Source organism: Xyrauchen texanus, chromosome 32 (genome assembly GCF_025860055.1).
Source record: "Xyrauchen texanus isolate HMW12.3.18 chromosome 32, RBS_HiC_50CHRs, whole genome shotgun sequence".
In the NCBI taxonomy this organism is placed as follows: Eukaryota; Metazoa; Chordata; class Actinopteri; order Cypriniformes; family Catostomidae; genus Xyrauchen; species Xyrauchen texanus.
Window position 1 is genome coordinate 14,062,697 of NC_068307.1, and position 19,434 is coordinate 14,082,130.

General features: G+C 37.6%; 1 protein-coding gene across 1 annotated transcript in view; it reads right to left on the reverse strand.

Annotated features, from left to right (window-relative positions):
• The window catches only part of LOC127626051 (leucine-rich repeats and immunoglobulin-like domains protein 1), a 43,216-nt gene extending 23,985 nt beyond the window's left edge, over positions 1–19,231 (reverse strand). The window contains exons 1-6 of the mRNA XM_052101580.1: positions 19,166–19,231; positions 16,969–17,043; positions 5,493–5,630; positions 5,220–5,363; positions 2,082–2,225; positions 1,614–1,757 (exon numbers count right to left, since the gene is read on the reverse strand). Coding sequence (XP_051957540.1) covers positions 1,614–1,757; positions 2,082–2,225; positions 5,220–5,363; positions 5,493–5,630; positions 16,969–17,024 — 626 coding nt within the window. The 5' untranslated portion in view covers positions 17,025–17,043; positions 19,166–19,231. The remainder of the gene's footprint in view (positions 1–1,613; positions 1,758–2,081; positions 2,226–5,219; positions 5,364–5,492; positions 5,631–16,968; positions 17,044–19,165) is intronic.
• Positions 19,232–19,434: the final 203 nt, after the last annotated feature.

A 19,434-nucleotide genomic window follows, 5' to 3' on the forward strand; every position in this document is an offset into this window, starting at 1 on the left:
ACAAGAGTTTTAGCTACAGGAAGATATCGCTGGAGGAGTATATGACACGCTTGATAGGACTGACCTGTGTATACACACATTCACAGAGATAAGTTCGCTCAGATGGAGATCTCTGCATAATGTTGGTGGAAACATAGCAATTTTTTTTATTTAGCATCCTAAGAGGCGAGTAAAAATGGGACCGAGCTTGTAAGCAATGGCAATCCAGTGCATCAACAGGGATAAACAGGGCTTATCTACAGGAAGACGAGGAGTGTTGTGTGTTTAGTACAGCGGGCGATAGCAGGACATACTGCAGATGGAAACTTGTTTGCAATGTAATAATTGTGTGCAATGGTTTCTTTACCACGTGTCAAATCAGCCAATTAAGCAGTGTAATGTATAAACCATGCAGATATATGGGTCAGGAGCTTTAGTTAATATTCACATCAACCATCAGAATGGGGAACAAAGGTGATCTCAGTGATTTAGACTGTGGCATGATTGATGGTGCCAGACGGGCTGGTTTGAGTATTTCTATAACTGTTGATCTCCTGGGATTTTCTCTAGTGTATAGAGAATGGTGCCAAAAACAACAACCAGTGAGCTGCAGTTCTGTGGATGAAAATGTCTTGTTGATGAGGTCAACGGAGAATGGCCAGAATGGTTCACGCTGACAGAAAGGCTACAGTAACTCCGATATCCCCTCTGTGCAATTGTAGTGAGCAGAAAAACAAATCAGAACGCACAACACGTCGAACCTTGAGGCAGATGGGCTACAACAGGAGACCACGTTGGGTTCCACTTCTGTCAGCCAAGAACAACGGAGGCTGCAGTGGGCCTACCATTTGTGTACCTCAGCAGATCCAGATTTACAAGACCAGGCGATGTTTTCCCACCATAAGTGGCCAGTGAGTGTATATTCCCAGGTAACACACACACACACACACACACACACACACACACACACACACACACACACACACACACACACACACACACACACACACACACACACACACAGTGTGTCATATGGAAAGCAACATCTGAAAAACATCTTAAATTTCCCAAATGATAAATGTTGCAAAAACATCTGCTGAACATTGTTCTAACATCAGATAAGAAATGTTTTAAAGACATATTGCAGATGAGTAAATGCTAGATAAAATAAACACAATGAATGGACATCTTGGTGACAAATATTGACACCTCTGCACACATTATGCAATGTTTCCCACCAAAATATAAAAATACACATGCTCATTTCTTTCTGTCTGTACCTGAGCAGTGTTCAAACCCATTTTAGAATGATGGTATATGCGCAAATGTGGCTGGACATCAGTTAAATCCTATATTAATCCGCCAAGATGCAACATTGTTTTAACAGCATACAGTTACAAAGTACTGTATTGTTGAAAGAATAGTTTTTCTGATTATCATTTTTAAGAACTATTTCTTGAATATTGCTGTCTTCATCATATATTGATGTTGCTTTAAAACCCTTTGCTTATGAACCGCCCATAGCTGTGGTAAAATCACTTTAAAACACAACCTTGAATGGATTATTACTTAATTTTACAGTTTTACAAGTTAGACAGAGAGAACTGGAAAGAAAGGAGGAGATGTAGTCTTACAGTTCTCGAAGTCTCTCACAGAAGCCCCATCCCTCAGGGTTGAAGTTGGAGATGGAGTTGTTTGAGAGGTAGAGCTGCAGGAGTGACTCCAGACCGTACAGAGAGCCGCTGTTCACCTCCCGCAGGCTGTTAAAGTCCAGGTGACTATAAATAAGAAAAAGAGTGTTTAAGGTAATTATGAGTAATGTAAATCATAAAAAATATTATATAATTATTACTATATGATACATTTCTGTTAAGTGTCAAACAGACTTGACCATGATGCAATGAATAATGCATGGACACTTTATTGCACGTCACTTTGGTAAAAAGTTAAAAACAAACATACATATTTACATAATGTAAATAGTCTACTGCGAAACAAGAATGTCATTAATACATAATTATGTGGCTTTTGTAAATGCTAAATGCTTTAATAAGAGTAGTGTAAAACCTTTATTACAGTAATATGTGAAAATTTGTACTCACAGGACTCTCATTCGTGCCAGACCCCAGAACGCTCCATCCGTCAGCTTGCTAATGTTGTTTCTCTGGAGCTTGAGAACCTCCAAGCTGCTCAAACCCTGGAAGGTGAGTCCCTCAATCAACCGCAACCTGTTCCTGCTCAGCTCCCTTTAACACACATAATGGAATTAAAATATGTTCAAAAAGAGTGAAAAGTATAAACTACCAAAGGTTTCATTGTTCATAGTAATGAAGAGATGTAGCCTCAAGCCCCGTTCACACTCGCAGCAACCGAATGTCATTTTATTAATGACGGTTGCAGACATCCAGCGAACTGAGGGCGTGCCCACCCACTCAAGTTGAGAAGTTCACATTTTTGCAAAATAACTGCAAAGTGATGTGACTACTAATTGCTGTGAAGACAAGGGAGCTCATGTGTTTAATCTCCCTTAAGATATTCTAAACGAGTGTTGGCAAGATGGCGAAGTATCCATTAATGTGAATGTCAATGTTCTATATGTGATCTCATATATTAATAATTGAATGTTTTCTTGAGTAACTCTTCCAATTCTGTCAAATCATGCCTGAAAATGGTTTGGAATCTTTAGTGGCTGTTTTCCCAAAAACAAGAGCCGTTTCTCAATTTGCGTTCTTCTGTGTTCTTCCGTTCTCGTGGACTCGTTCAACATTATCATCCACTGCCGAAGTTTAATTCCAATACTATTCTTATTATTATCTAATAAAATTACCCAAATGTGTTCTCGATCAGGCCGAATATCGAGGATGCATTGGATGGTGACTTGTGGGCACCACAAGGAGTTTCCCTCAGGAGTTTAATGCTGTAAGCTTGTGAAAGTTGACGGCGTCATACTCTGCCAACATTTGTGATTTTGTTGGGCATCATTTTAAAACAGTAAACACATGGAGGAAACTAATGTTTGCTTTTAACAAATCACTAGTCCTACAAAACCTCACCTGTGTGATAATAATAATGCTGTCATTGGTGTGTGATAATGCCAGTAGTTCTCTCACTGTGATGTGACAGTCAGCTGCGCAACAGCAAGATGGCAGCACATCTCAAAGCTTGATAAAAAAAAAAAAAAAAGATGCATTCTATGTCCTCCTGTCCTGAGTTCTTTCTTTCAAGGTGACTTGGTAAGACTGGTCTTCATTAGAACTTAGGTCCATTTTCTGCATTCTTTACAGCTTATGATAAGAGGTTTTATGACAGCCATCCCAAATTATATCATTAGACCTTCCATTTTACTCTAGTGCATAAATCTCAAAATTAGATTCTGGGTCAATTCGACTCAAAATGATGGAGCAGGTCAAATATTATTTGTTTTGGTCCACATGCAAGAATATAATATAAATTGTTTACAATAAAAGTGTGAGAACCAGTGTTTGAATCATGCATTGATAATCATTCATGTTGTTTATGATATGATGCATTGAGCACTTCTGCAATTTATTTCCTAACACTTTCTTCTGCAGAACGTGATTTTTTTTTGCAGCAAGAGAACTGATTCCTTGAAAAATTTGAATAAAATTATATTTTTACCAGCAATCCATCTCATTTGTAATCACATTTTTAAAATATATGGCAAGTTAAGCAGTCTAACAATTACGTCATGAATATCTAGCAGCGGAAATGTCTACTACTGACCAACAGTTCCACTATCTCCGGCAATAAAAATGCTGTATGTGTGAATGGGGCTTTAGACTGTATACTAGCCTAGGAACAGACTGCATGTCATCAATCAACATCAACTGACCAATCAGGTCAAACACATGGCTGAATATAATGCTTCAGCAACACCACAGAGAACTGCTCTGATCTCCCTTCAATGTCAAAACTAACTCTGTGTGTGTGTGTGTGTGTGTGTGTGTGTGTGTGTGTGTGTGTGTGTGTGTGTGTGTGTGTCTTAATATAAGCTTATATTGCCTCATGCACACAGAGATTCAGTACAGCTGAAGAACAAAGCACTATCTTTTGATGTAAACAGATGCAGCTACTCTTTTAAAATAGTCTTCCATACAGCCTATTTAAAGGAGCAATATCCTTTTAAATATGTAGGCCTAACTATCATATGACATTATTTAATTCTGCAATCAGAGCATTATTTATCCGGAAAACTAGAAAATGTGCTAATTTATACAAAAAGAGCAGAAATTAACATTTCCTTTCTGCACAGGAACATAAAACTATTGTGAATTTGTTATTTCAACTGATTCAAATTAATCGCCTATTTGAGCCTGTTCATTTACTTGAACCGCCCAAACAAATCAATTCACTCAAATGATTTAGACTTCAAAGATCTTGACTGAAGAAGAGCATTGTCTCACTTACAGATAATGTATATGTCAGGGTTTCAGTTAGCCAGTAATTATCAGTTTTTGACCATTAAAATATCCAAATAACCAAATTCAAACATTGTCAGACTCAAATACACAGTAAAAATATTAACAGGAAGCCACAAGTGTACAGCGTGATGCCATCCTAGTGATTACAGAGGTTATAACTTTCCCGAAGCTTACAAATTCCTAAACTACGAGTGCACCGCATTGTATCCCACACATTGGCAAAAGCAGCCTGCATTACTGCGTTATTCCCGCATATCGAGTCTGAGGCTTCCCGCTTCAGAATCGTCTACTGGAGAAGGTCATCATCGGATTAAGCGAATCTCAAGTTTTAGAGAAACACTGGACACGTTTGACTAGACTTTGGAAGCATTACGCTTTTGTGCTGCTATGAAAAATTGGAGGAAATAGTCATAATAAAAAGAGAAGTATATTAGCCAATGTAACTATTTGTTATTTGAATTTTTTTTGTAAACTTAAATCCATATTTTTTTCTGCTTTGCACTCTCTTAAAAGCGTTTTTGAAATGACTAATTCCATGATGGACATTTTTTGTTATTTATTTTATCTTTGTTTTATGGAAAAGCAGCTACAATGAACAAACGTTCATCCTTCATTTGAATTGATTGTCATTATCATATTGCATTATTATGTATAGTCCATTGTGTTAAAAATAGCACAAAATAAAATGACAGGATATTTTACAATTTGTCAGGCAAACTATCATTACCAGACACACTGGCCGGCACCAAAATGTCTTAGCGGAAACTCTGGTATATGTATGGTATACAGTGCCCTTACAGTTGGGTGAGCTTAGGCAACTCTAGGCCTTTGACAGGAAGGTGGGTTAGTCTGTTCCGGCTAAGTCGGAGGACCTGCAGGCTCCCGGCAAGGTTCATAAAAGCCCCAAACTCCAGGTGAACAATCTTATTACTGCTCAGGTACCTGCCGAAAAGAAATATCACAGATCAAACATCAGATTATAAAAGAATACACACTTCATTAAAACACGCCAGATGTGACATATGCTCACAGATATATCTGTCTGAAAGAGAGAATGTGTGTGTTTCTTACAGGTCTTTGATTGGTAACCCCAGAGGGAAGCATTGCTCTCTCAGCTCTGTGATGTCATTATTACTCAGATCTAGAGTCTTCAGAGCAGAAAAATTCTGCAACAGGCTCCCCTCCACCCTCTGGATTTTATTATGGTGCCTAGATGAAAAAAAAAAAAAAAGCACATTTATTATAACTAACATTATACACAGCTGTAAAAACCTCCTGTGATTGTCTCTAGACAAATTACATACCGAACATACACTGCCTGGCCAAAAAAATAGTCGCTGTTTGTATTTAAATAAGCAGATACTTAAGAGCCTATGATTGGATCATTATTGCAGTGATTAATAGGTTTAAGCTTGCAACAATTCTTTTAACCCTAACTGATGCAGTGTGTAGCTTCTCATTTCTTAAACAACCATGTTGGAAAACATATCCAGTGGTCATGGAAAAGATGTTACTGTGTTTCAGCAGAGGCAAATTATTGGCCTGCATCAAACAAAGAAAATTAAGGAGATTGCTGAAATCACTGGAATCGGGTTAAGAACTGTCAAATGCATTATTAAAACCTGGAAGGATAATGGTGAACTTTTCACTGAAAAAATGTAGTCAGAAAAAAAAAAAATCTTGAATGATCGTGATTGGAGATCACTAAAACGCTTAGTCACATTGTAAAACAATTGAGAGTAGAACTCACGGCTATGTTTAATAGTGAAAGAAAGAGCATTTCCACATGCACAATGCGTCGAGAACTTAAGGGATTGGGACCACAAGCTGTGTGGCCACAAGAAAGCAACTTGTTAATGAGGCTAATCAGACAAAACGTTTTGCTAGGGAGCATAAAGATTGGACAATGGAGCAATGGAAAAAGGTTGTGTGGTCCAATGAGTCCAGATTTACCCTATTCCAAAGCGATGGGCGCATCAGGATAAGAAGAGCACGAAGAGATGCACCCATCATGTATAGTGCCCACTGTACAAGGCTCTAGAGGCAGTGTTATTATCTGGGGTTGCTTCAATTGGTCAGGTCTAGGCTCACCAATGTTATGCAGCAATAAAATGAAGTCTGCTGACTTCTGAATGTACTGTATGACAGGACAAGATCTCGGCCAAAAATTAATGCAACTCTGGGTGGAAATAAATGTTATGACCTTGCATAAAGTTGTCGAAACAATACTACGATGAATGCACGCATAATCAAAGCTAAAGGTGGTCCAACGAAATATTAAGAGTATGCACCTTTTTTTTTTTTTTGGCCAGGCAGTGTACTAATCTATTGTCTATACAGATCAGGTAAAACAAATCCAGCATGTTGACAAAGATTAAGACCATAGATCTGTCCTTGATTACTCTAGACTTATAATTCTTAAGTCACACTATCCAAGCAGTTTTCTTTTTATTAGCGTACAGACAGTGCAACTATGCAAAAACATATGCTGACCCACATATCTGTGCTGATAGGTGGCTGGCTTTCCTAACCACATGACACCCTTTCGGAGAGAATGTGTCAAGAGGCCTTTGAAGCCCAATGGAGACTTGTTTCCACATACACCCTCAGAAGTGCCAAGTGACTGTGGCTTCATCAGGGTTCGTACAGATTCTTCAAAGTTAAATTCAAGGACTTTTCAGGCACATTTTTATTTGTTTTGAAGGACTATGCTTGAGATGTCAAAAACATTTTTAGAAGTAAATAAAAAAAAATAATATATTTTATTAATTCAGTTAAAAACCAATTATTACAAGTACAACATATCTCAGTGTACATCTTTAACTACATATTCTCACAGTAACGATAATTGGTTTGACGAAACTGATGGGCAATTGTAGTGTGCTTCGCTTTTCGCTTTTCAAAAAAGTGAGTAACTGAGTCCATAAACAGTAATCCATATGACTCATGTTTTATAAAGTCACACAACAAATTTATGTGAGGAACTGACCCAAACTGCAAATGTTTGACTTACAAAATATTGAAATTTCCCATTCAGTTCAGTTTTTGCCTATAAATGCTAAGGGTGAACATTTTGTAACATGTTGACATAAATCTTTGTTCTTAAAAAGGAAAACTTGGCTGTTGTTCTTTCTATTATTATTTAATTTAGTTTCGTGAACGAATTAAGTTAATACTAATCAGGGTTAAATGGGTTACACCACCAAATTTTGAGGGTTCAATGGGGTACAACACCAAATAGTTTTGTGTGAAAATTTGTTAAAATGTTAATTAATAACTTTTAACATGCTGTGAATGCACTATATGCATTATTTAAGCAACCTCTGAACTTGGACCTTAATTATTTTCCACAACTTTTTAAAATAAATATAAAAATGTAAATTAAGTACAAAATAAATACATAACATAAATAAGAATTTCTTTCAGCCAATTGACAATTCCAAAAATATTTTCTCCACTGATCTGCATTCAAATCTCAGAACGTTTTACATCTCATAATTTTTCAATCCGGAGAGTAATTTTTTATTAAAACAGATAGTTGCAAGGATTCATACTTGTCATTCATCCACCAGAGCAGTATACATTTTTTTTTAATCCTCCAGTTAATTGATTGTGATTGGCCCATTCTGAACTGTGCTGACAAAAGTAACAGGTGCCACATGACAGCGCCGTCTCTGTGCTGCCTACTTATTTAGGCAACTGTGGTAAAAATGTCTATTTGAGGGTTTTCCAGGTCTTACATTTGAAAAAGCCAAATTCAAGCACCTTGTACGAATGCTGCTTCATACAATAAACTGATTTGTCATCACACACATGCAGACTCACACACACATATGGCATAGAATCCCAACCAAAAACTCAGTTATGGTGACAAATGTCAGTCAGATGAAATATTTTTCTAAACCAGTGTATATCTGTTGTTGTACATATAGCTCTGGGTGCTACAGAAGAGATTAACACCTGACGAAACATATTACTCTTTCTGGCCATACCTTAAATGCAGTGGATAATCTACCTACATTAATGGATTTACATCTACCCTGGCATTTGAAGCACTATCTTTTCAGGACAAAAAATGCAATTTCAACTGACTAGTAATTCCAGTGTCGACTAGCAACATCAGAAACTTTTATTTGACTAGTCTCGCACATCCCTAGTTATAAGCAGTTCTGTTCACTTGCACTATTGTTATCAGGTGTGTAATCACCATCAAATGACGTTTATCTCTTCAAGTAACTGTCGTTAGTAATCGTTTGTTTTGATTCTGATTTACAGTCTCAACGGTTTTCATTTCTTTTTCAAAAAACATCAGATAAATATGCTATACAATGTCACTCGTCATTCCATCCCACGTAAGAACATTATCAATTTGTTTAAAATATTTGAGCAAAAACGTGCCGTTTACAGCAATCTCCTATTCATTCCTATGAGATGTTCTGCATAGCTGGTCAGAGCGAGCAACGGTAACAAGGGAGCGGAGCTTATCGAAGGGTTAATTGCAGGCTAATATGTCTTTTTTACTTTATTTTAGCACAGCATATATTGCACTGCCTATGATCTGTGACACGTGTGACATCTGTGAGTTCTTTAAATTTACTAATTAGAGTTTCACGTTATGAGTAGTATACAATTCTCCATTCGAAAACAAGAACAGTTTGTAGAAAGGAGCTGGGTTTGACTTGTTAAGACTCAAGTTGTTTAATCCTAGATGCTTTGACTTACCTGTTGCACACAAAAATGGATTTTAAGGCAAAATATTTTAAACTATAGTAATATAGTATAGTCACTGTCTTAAGGAAACTTAATTGGCAAATAAAAAGTGCATTCAATTATCACAGTATTCTTAATGTATAAATATATCATGAATATTAAACATATTTCCCAGCTCTAGTGTGTGGTTACACTCAACAGTTTCTCTCTTCGCTCTCTGAACACCCCTCCCAAACCTGCTCCACCATTTCATCTCCTTTCGGAGTTCATCAAGCAGATAAGACAATCAGTGCTGCCAAAGCAACTAATCCTGCTAATCCTTTGTGCAGTGCTGTTATAGTTGGATTAATAGTCAGAGACCTTCAACTCCCACACTTTCTCTCACCACAACAACAGACTCCAACACTGATCCAGAAAATTTAGCAGACACAGGCCTGGAATGGCCAGCATATGCGAGTGGGCCGCTTCTCTCATTAACGTCAGCATGTTTTTTTTTGCCTGGCGAAGGTCACCAGCTGCTGACCTGCTCCTCAGTGGAGTCTCAGTGCTCTGCTTGTCACAGGAACATCCTGTAGGGCGGTTAGCACAGCACTCATCCTTATCCATACCCTCTGTCTGTTTATTCAGGTTGGACAGTGGGGGTACTCCCTCCTTTTCTTGTTCCTTCTGTCTTGCTTGCTCGCTCATCCTTTCTTCCGTCTTTCCATTCCACTTTCTTTCTCACAATTCCCACCCAGAATTCCAGATAAACGGTCAAGCCAAGGAACATCTTCATGTGGACTGGGTCTCATCTTCACTGGGAAAGGCCTCGTTGGTCTCTCAGGCTCCCACAGAACACCTGCCAGCAGACAACCAGAGCAGAAATCCCCTCTCGGTCTCAGTGGACCATGTGTTTACTGAGATTTATGCAGAATTGGGGATAAGAATATGGAGGCTTTGTTGTTCCAGTGCTGACTCATCTTTACTGTATGGGCCTGTCCATCTGGGCTTTGAAGGGGTTCCAGCTAGCACTGATCATAGTGCAGGTGCTGGGGAGTTTAGCATGACTTGCCAGCCTAAATTTCAGATACAACTAAAGATCTCCATGGAGCTTTCTATAATTGCCTTTTATAGAGAATATTGAAGTAACACTTTTACGCAAAGGGTATACTTCGTTTTTCTGTTTTCCATTCCATCTAATGCACAGGCGAGCGCACTACCTTTCAAAGTGTACTTTTTTCAAGCCCATTCGGACATGCGACACATGAGCACTATGACTGTTTTGTGGTACAGTGTTTGCACATTCAATGGCAAGCGTATATGCAACAACTAGCAAAGACGCGTTGTCTAGAATAAAGTAGGCTGTGTGCGTACAGTCCACGGGTAATTTGCTAAAGAAGAAATTTGCGTGTCACGCAATGTGCGCGAGACATACTCGCACATGGAAAACTGAAGGATACTTTGTCCTTAAGAGCACAGGTGTTTAAAGAGTGTTCCATAATTACTTCAATTGGCCTCCATATAGATTGCACTATATACTGAGCACTTTATTAGGAACACCTATACATCTACTTATTCATGGGATAATCAAATCACCCAATCGTGTGGCAGCAGTGCATAAAATCATGCAGATAGGGGTTAGGAGCTTCAGTTAATGTTTACATCAATCATCAGAATGGGGGAAAATGGGATCTCCGTGATTCAATGTGGCATGATTGTTGTTGCCAGATGGGCTGGTTTGAGCTGCATTAATCTGGAAGAATGGAACCAATTGTAATTAGCAGCAAGATTTCATCATATGCAACCCCATTTCTCTATGGCTACTTAATAACTTTTTTTTTAGTATGTTTTTGAGAGCGGGAGATTTTTTATTTTTTTTTTTATTTGTTTTTACTGTCCTGTTCACCGGTGTGGAGTTGGCTTTCTCTGAATCTACCCCAAAACAAATTCCAGATGTAGAGAGCCTTGACCTTGCCATTCCTTCTGTGGCCGGCAAAAAGAGTGATTAAGTCAGCCGCGTTCTCATGACTCTACTCTGAAGAGAATTAGAAGCAAAGAATAAAGGGGGAAAGACAGAAATCTAAAGCCCCCATGAGAGAAAAATGTGAAATGGCAGGTCTCAATTCAGAACTATCCAAACCAAGTCCGATATTACACTGTACAGTATAACATGTTCACAAATTTTCGCACCAAATCTATTTAAACTAAAAAACTTCAAAGCAGAATTGACAAAAATCAGGAACTGAAATTGTTTGGAATTCGAACAATTATAAAAAAAAAATGTTTAAATAATAATACCTGTCCAATATTTTCTCCCATTAAACTGATCATAATTTTCAGCCTACTGATCATAGGCTGCGCTTAAAGAACTGTCATATTAATGTTACATATTTTAAATAGAATTAATAATACAAATATTATATAAAAAAAGAAAAAAAGAGGAAATAAAAATTTGATGCAGAAACAAAGTTTCATTTCACCGCAGTCTGCGTGGGCTTCTTCCCCCTCTCACTCGTGGCACGCACAGGAAAATGTCCTCTCGCAAGACAAGCAAACTCAGCAAAGCAGTTATGAAATCACTTTGGTGGTGGTGCGGGAATCGGATTTCCAAACGTTTGAAAGTCCCTATTTGATGTTTTCACATTGGAGTCTTCTTAACATCTGTTCATGCTTGTACATAATTTTTCCACTATGTAGACTTTTTAAAGTGCAGGATAACCGACTCAGGTGAGTCAAGGCCAGTCTTTCACCAGACCATGTCGACATGTTTTTCTCTCATCAAAGAATGTATGCTTTCGAGTAAGTAGCCTAGAAAATGACTGTTTATTTTCAACGAGGTGCAAACTGCTTAACGGGTTAAACTATCTTTTATTGTGTGAGCACGCTTACGGTTATTGGTTAACGTTCTTTACCGAACAGCTGGACGAATGCACATTGTGAAAAAAGTGCAAATCATACTTTTTAGATTTGGCTTAGTCTACCTGTTAATTATTTTCAACAATGCCCTGACTGTTTTATTACATTAAGTACTTTTTTCTTGGTGAATTCAGTTTAGAACAGGCTGGGTTGCTCTATTGGTCCTGCACTATTCATTCAATAAATATGCCTGTTAAATATTCGCTAACGTTGATTGAGTGAATGCGTGTCATGTTCTATATTTACATTTACATTTATGCGTTTGGCAGACGCTTTTATCCAAAGCGACTTACAGTGCACTTATTACAGGGACAATCCCCCTGGAGCAACCTGGAGTTAAGTGCCTTGCTCAAGGGCCCAACAGTGGCATCTTGGTGGTGCTGGGGCTTGAATCCCCAACCTTCTGGTCAGTAACCCTGAGCCTCAACCACTGAGCCACCACTGCCCCCTGTACAATGTACAATGATCATAATGCAAGGAGAGCACGTCGCAGATATTTAGCTTGATTTGTAATAGATTAAGTATTTTAAATGGGTCGCATAAACAAATTTGTTTTTAGACTAGTCGACTTCAAAATTTCCGTTTAAATGTCAGTGAAATTAGTCGTTCAGCACATCCCTATTTATAACGTTTCATAACACACTCACTATGATTAATTGAACTCTTCATTAACTATCATCTTTATCAAGACCTGAATCAATACATAAATAAATGTTATTAGCTTTAGTTTACCTTGGATCAAATGTAGGAGTCCTTGTTATACATTTTCATTTGGGGATGAGGGCTAACACAGGTTAATCCATAGCATGCTCTTAATTTTTAATTTTTGACCACTGTCAATACAGTGGTTTAATTTTAAAAAATGGGACGGTCAAGATATAATTGCCTAGCCCTCCCACACACTTCAAGTTAATAGCTAAATATCATATTACCATGTCTATTTGTATTATTATGGCACATTTGAATTGCCTTAGCAGCTAAAGTGACACCATGTCTCACAATAGGGTTGGGTGACAAATACAATCTTATTTTCAATGACGATTTTAGCTTCCAATGATTATGAAATCAAGATAGTCGAGAAACCAATTATTGTGCCGCATTCTGTTTCACAATGAAACACCCTGGCATTATATATTTAAAGCATCCTTTATTAAAGTTAAAATAAAAAGGAAGTGAGTTATGAATATAAACTCTGAAACTGGCATAAAAGTTAGAGTTTAGTCATAGCCCATTTTGCACTGCAACAAAATACATTTGATTAGTCATTTTTGGCTTGTTTTCATAAATAAGCTCTAAAACTACATGCATTTACTTTAATAGTTATACTGCAGAAGAAAGAATTGTTATCGGAGAATGTTGAATACAATATTTAATCAGGGCTCGACATTAACGCTTGTTCGGGACAAGTACATTTTTTAAAAAGAGAATTTTACTTGCCCGACCGGACAAGCAGACTGATTAAAACATCAATAACAAAAAAATATCCAGCTATATTTGTGATAGCCAAGGCTGATCACTTATTAGAAAGTTCATATTCTTATTCTGCTGTTGAAAGTAATCCAGAACATGTAATTTTATAATTCGCCAGCGATCTAGTAACAGCTGCGCCCTGCTTGATCGACAGGTGACGATGTGTGTGTGTGCTGAACATGCTTGTGTTCCCAAAATGCTCATGCTAATACGCACCTGAATGGTCAAATCCATTTTAAAAGTATGCCAAAATGACTGTCTTGGTGAGGTATTCATGTAAACACAGAGTGTAATGTCTAAAGTGAACGTAAACAGCAGAGGGAAAAAAAAGCAGATTTCTATTAAATTGTCGGACTTGTAAGAATAAATGTAAGGTAATATACCTGCTGCTGTCTAGTGTGTCGTAATAATAATAATAATAATAATAATAATAATCAAAACAACCATAACAAGAAAATTAGAATACTACTCACTGCTCTTGACTGAGTAAATTTAGTAGCTTTAAAAAGTATGAATGTATTATAATCATACAGTTAAGACTAGTAGTTTTGTTGCATTTCATTCTGAATGCTTACTTGAATTTGTAACAGCAGTAGGCTGTTAAAGTGCTTTTAAAACTGTTAAAAAAAAAGCACAGAATTGTATTAATTTGTATTTTTTGTTCTTTTTTTTAATCTATTTTTATTCATTGCTTTTTTGTAATTGTTATTTTATAACAGACTCTTTACTAATGTTGAATAATTACTTTGGAACGTGAAACCATTCTTCCATAATTAACATATTAATTAGTGTTATTATTTGTTGTGGTTTGAAGCTGGTAGAATTTTGAAGAAAATCATCAAATTTCACAACTGACTACTGAAATTTTTATATTGTGATAACGTATAGCCTTTATTGTACATGGTTGATCTTGCTGCAATAACATGATGAAAAAGTAGATCTCATTCAGTTTACATTTCAAGTTCAAGGAAATCCACTGTTAAAAAGACAAGTTTTTTTTTTATTATTCAATCAATGCATGATGTTTCCAAAGCCAATGAGTAATCATGTTACATAATCATGATCTCAATATTAACCAAAACAAATATTTTGCCATGATCGAGCAGCCCTATCTCACTCAGCATATTGTATAGCCAAGTTAGTTCTCCCAACAGTCAAAGGAAGATTAAAATCAGTAGAATGGCTACTACACTGTTTAAACACTTAGAGAGATAAAGAGGGAAAGAGAGAGCTACTGTTTAAATGCCGTACTGAATTCTTGTGGCTAACTCGGTCCCTCTCAGATGAAATGGGGCATTGAGAAGTTTGGTGTTGGTGACAGACACTACAGTATTTTAGTGCTGGCTCTGTGGCTCTATCACAGGGGGCTGCTGTCCGACAGAATTCCAGCTGGTAAGCTCAGAGGGGAGGAATTCAGCGAGTGGAGCAGCTTTGGGAACAAGAGCAACAAGGAGGAGCGGGGAAACCAAGAACTCTCGCTCTTTCTGTTCCTGCCCTTTCCTACCCCTCTCCATCCCTTTTTCACCTGAGTATAGCCAATGATATAGTCCAGACCTCAACCCCTTCCGATTGATGCCCCCCTTTTTTATTTACAGTTAACTGCTTGATTGACAGCTACAGCTGGGTGTTCTACTGCAGTCAGCTGTGCAGCTCAAAAAAAGATGAGCCCTTCCCGATATGCAAAGGCAATTCATAGCAACAGGCCTCAAACCAAAGCCAAAAAAAGAAGCACCCTTCTCTTCGGACCTACATTCCCCATTCAAATAATCCCATGCCAACCTACCCAACATCCTCCAATGTCGTCAAGCACAGTTTGGCAATGTAACAGCAGTCAGTATAAAATGCCAGTAGGGAACACGTCTGAAACCTGTTAAAGGGACAGTTCATATAAAAACTGATGACATTTTTTCATCATTTTCTCACCTTCATGTTTTTACAAACCTTTATGACTTTCTTTTTTTGTGGAGGTGACAAAGGTGTTTAGCAGAATGTTATGGACCGACAACCTCAGTCATCAATTATGTTCCATGTATGATCAATTTGAATGGAGAAACGATGCAATGAAAGTAAACGGAGAAGAAAGTCACACAGAGGTCACAAAATGGGAGTTGGTAGATGACAGATTTTCCATTTTAGGGTGAGCCATCCCTTTAAATCAACTGACCCGTCATCAGCACATGAATATTCTTCACGGATTCTGGGATATAGCGATGATTAACTGTAAATCAATGAGGTCACACTATGACAGTGCCACTGCCCGCAATAAAGACACTGATCGCTTTACCGCTCAAATGAACAACACTTTTGAAAATGGAAGGATATATTACAGATGGAAACCCGATCCATGCAGAAGGCAGATTACTGCTGGGATATCAGAGGGTGTAAAGGAGATACAGGCAAACCGGTGTTCTCTATCAGGGTATTGATAGATCTACACACCTGCTAAGATTGAACATGACTTATGTTCAATCTGAACATACTTGTTAACTCAAACTCTAGAAGACATCTAGGAGGAGTCTGGAAAACAAACAGGTACCTGGATGCAGAGGAAGGATTCAGTCTTACTGCCAAAACACAAACACACATGTGAATTCCCCAAATAAGGCAGTAATTCTCCAGAGCAGTGCTTCCAAAGGCAATCCCACCAGTCTGAATTTCCCAACCAGCGCCATAGAACACCATCTTCTTGGGGTAGGAATTCTCAGGGATCCCATAATAATGAATCATGATACTTGGTCAAGTTATTTTAAGTACTGTGATATACAAATTATTGCCATTTAAGCCATTACTTTTATTTGCAATAAGAACTCCAATTCACAAAATGAATTGTGGTATCTGATAAATGCGTAAAAAAAAAAGCCAGTTTTTTTATTTTTATTTATTGTTTCTTAACTCTTTCCCCGCCAGCGTTTTAAAAAAAAAAGTTGCCAGCCACCGCCAGGGTTTTTGACGATTTTCGCTAAACTTTAATGGCCCGCAGAATATTTTCTTCCATGAATATATGAAGATGCTATATATCAAAATAAAGATCTGAGCCTCTGCTTTTAGGTAAAAAAACGATTTTATTTTATCTTCATTTGTTCTTTTTTTATTGCCACTTGAACAGAGGTAGGTTTTGTCAAAAACAACATTTCAGACAAAAAGCTGAGAAAAAGGCATTTTTATGTCTGATATTTTGAGCTTCTCAATACTCCACTTCTTCATGTTTGAGACGATCGCAGTCTGTTTCTTTGATCAAAGAGTTGCGTACTCTTTCAAAACATGCGTGTGGGTCTTCCTTACCGTATACCACCTAAAACACGGATACCCGGAAAATTCTGTGTTTGGCGGGGAAGCGTTTTTTCATAAAACCCGGAAAATTCTGTGTTTGGCGGGGAAAGAGTTAAAGACAGCATGACTGCCTACACCGACTACAAACAAAAAGATGAATGTCATGTAAATAGAAAGTGCTGCTTGAGCAGAAGACACTTACAATACGAGTGTAACGATTGTTGCCGCGGCGTCTCCAAATAAAGGGATGGATGTCATCTCATTGTGGTCAAGCCTCCTAACAATTAAAACAGAAGACAAAGTCCAGGTTACATATGGCTGATCACATTTACAAATTATTTTGTTTTTATATGTCTTTGATTAGATATAATTTAGCGAGGCAAATATACAATACATAATGATAATGCTTTCTTAATCTTCACTAATTCATTGATTTTTACCATGGTAACAGGACACAGAAAAAGGCATGAATAAATGAACTACTTCTGGGTTCACAACAAGTTAAGCTCAATCGAAGGCATTTGTGGCAGGTTGTTGAACACAAACTCTGCTGATGATCAAATGTGCATCACACATTAGAGTGCGCAAGCAATAAACCCATGCAGCACGATTTTTCAAAGCGCGTCTTTGAACGAGCAGAATGCGCATGGAGTAGTTTACCCTAATTAGTGGGTCCACGAGGTGGCAACACTTACATTTTAAGCTGCTGCTGTCACGAAGCAGCAATAGAAGATGTAATATGCACTAAACATCAAGAGATTAAGGTAAAAACAATAACAGTGGATGTGCAAGTCAAGAGCATGTGTTTGAGGAGGTCTGTTTAACTGGAGTCTGAAGGAATATAAAGGCTCTAAACTCATGAAGAGAAAGTCCGGTGTCTCATAGCAGTTGTAGCACACAGGCGCCAACTGCCTGTGAATGCGCGCACAGTTATATGGAGTATACTTTGACAGGCTTGCGTTTGACTATGAAAACGCCGAGCGTTCGTGCCAAAATGGAAGTATACTCCGGGTTTAATGTCCCTTCTGCTCTAGTGTACTGCGGGGCTGCCATGCCTTGTTAAAGCTGTGTATGTTTACGGTTACAATACTGTTACGAATGTTGGCTATGATGCTTACATCAAATACTGCAACAGTACTTGCTAGGAAAATAAATTATAAAGAGGGTAAGGAATCTTGGGTTTGGTTCGGGCTTAAATCGGACTGTACCATTCAGGCTGGGTAGGGTCAGGCCACACGGTCTCTTGTATGTGTCGGGGTTTCATTTTTAGGCCCGTGCAGAACGTTTATATCTTGTGGTTATACTTTTGAAACGGTGTGTATTTGAATATTTATGGACCGGCCCCATTCCCTTCCATTGCCTAACTATAACTGTGATATTTGCCTCTTTTTCGTCTTTTTTTTGCCATAAATGCTGTCGAATCTATTGAACCTGGAAAATTCCTTTAATATATTTTGTTCCAAATGTTTTCATAAATAAAAGAAATAACAAATATATTAAGTATTAAATATAAATATATATTTATAGCAAAATATACTTCATATTTGTATAAATAAATACTTTAAATCAATTAATAACAATACATGTATATAAAAGATATTTTGGAGCCTTTATAAAAAATTTCCAACAAAAGCAGTGGTAAACGTCCTACTGACAGAGGCCACACAAAGTAAAGGAGAACGAGTAAGAGAGACTGATAGAGAGAGAAAAAAGAAAGTAGGCCCGTCTGGCTGAGGGCCAGACAAAGTCCCTCGATGTATTAAATATTTACAGCGCAGGTTAGTTGCTGGTGTCGGGTGATGATGGAAGGCGCTTATAATAGCAAACCTCTTTATTCCCAATCTCCGCCACTTTCAGGACAATACCAACCAACAAAAGTACTTAAATATCTAATAACTGACAGGACACTCTAAAATGATTTATGACCATTGTGGGTAATGGCTGTAATTAACATCATTACACCATTTAATGTACTTCATTCAATTGCCTCTCTCTTTAGGGCTTTCCTTGTGGGAATATTTTCTTGCAAGAATTACTAGTGGTTTATGTTTTGCCCTTAACATTTACCAGACCCACATACATTTTTTTAAAAAAAATTTTAATTATGCTGAACTCATATCAGTCTTATATAGAATATGCTTAAAGTTTTAGATTGAAGAAAGCTGAATCTATATTAACTTAAAAGCAAAGTCATTTTAGGTGGGAAACAAGTGCTGGTTATAAAGTTTGTGAAGGCCGTCAACATCTGTTACAGTAATGGAAAAGTTGCTAGCCTGCCAATTGATTTAATTAAAATGTGAAACCTTTTACAGCTGATGTTGGACAGATCTACAGGAGGTTTGGAAAATGAGTGTCTGAGTGCTTGAGACGTGATGGGGACATGGGACTGTTCTACTCACACTTCTCTCAGGTTGGGCAGATTGGAGAGGATGTCCGTATCGACTGCCGCCAGCTTGTTGTGGCTCAGGTTTCTGAATGAACAGAGAGAGGGAAGAGGGGGAAATATATTAAAACAATTTAGTCAGGCACTCATAACAGTGTCTACATGATTATTCCTTAGGTCAAAAGTAGTGACGTGAATATCTTCACATTTCTCTCACAAGCAAACTTTTGTTTAATTGGGAGTAAGACATCACATACAAACTGCAAAATGCACTGTTATATCTGA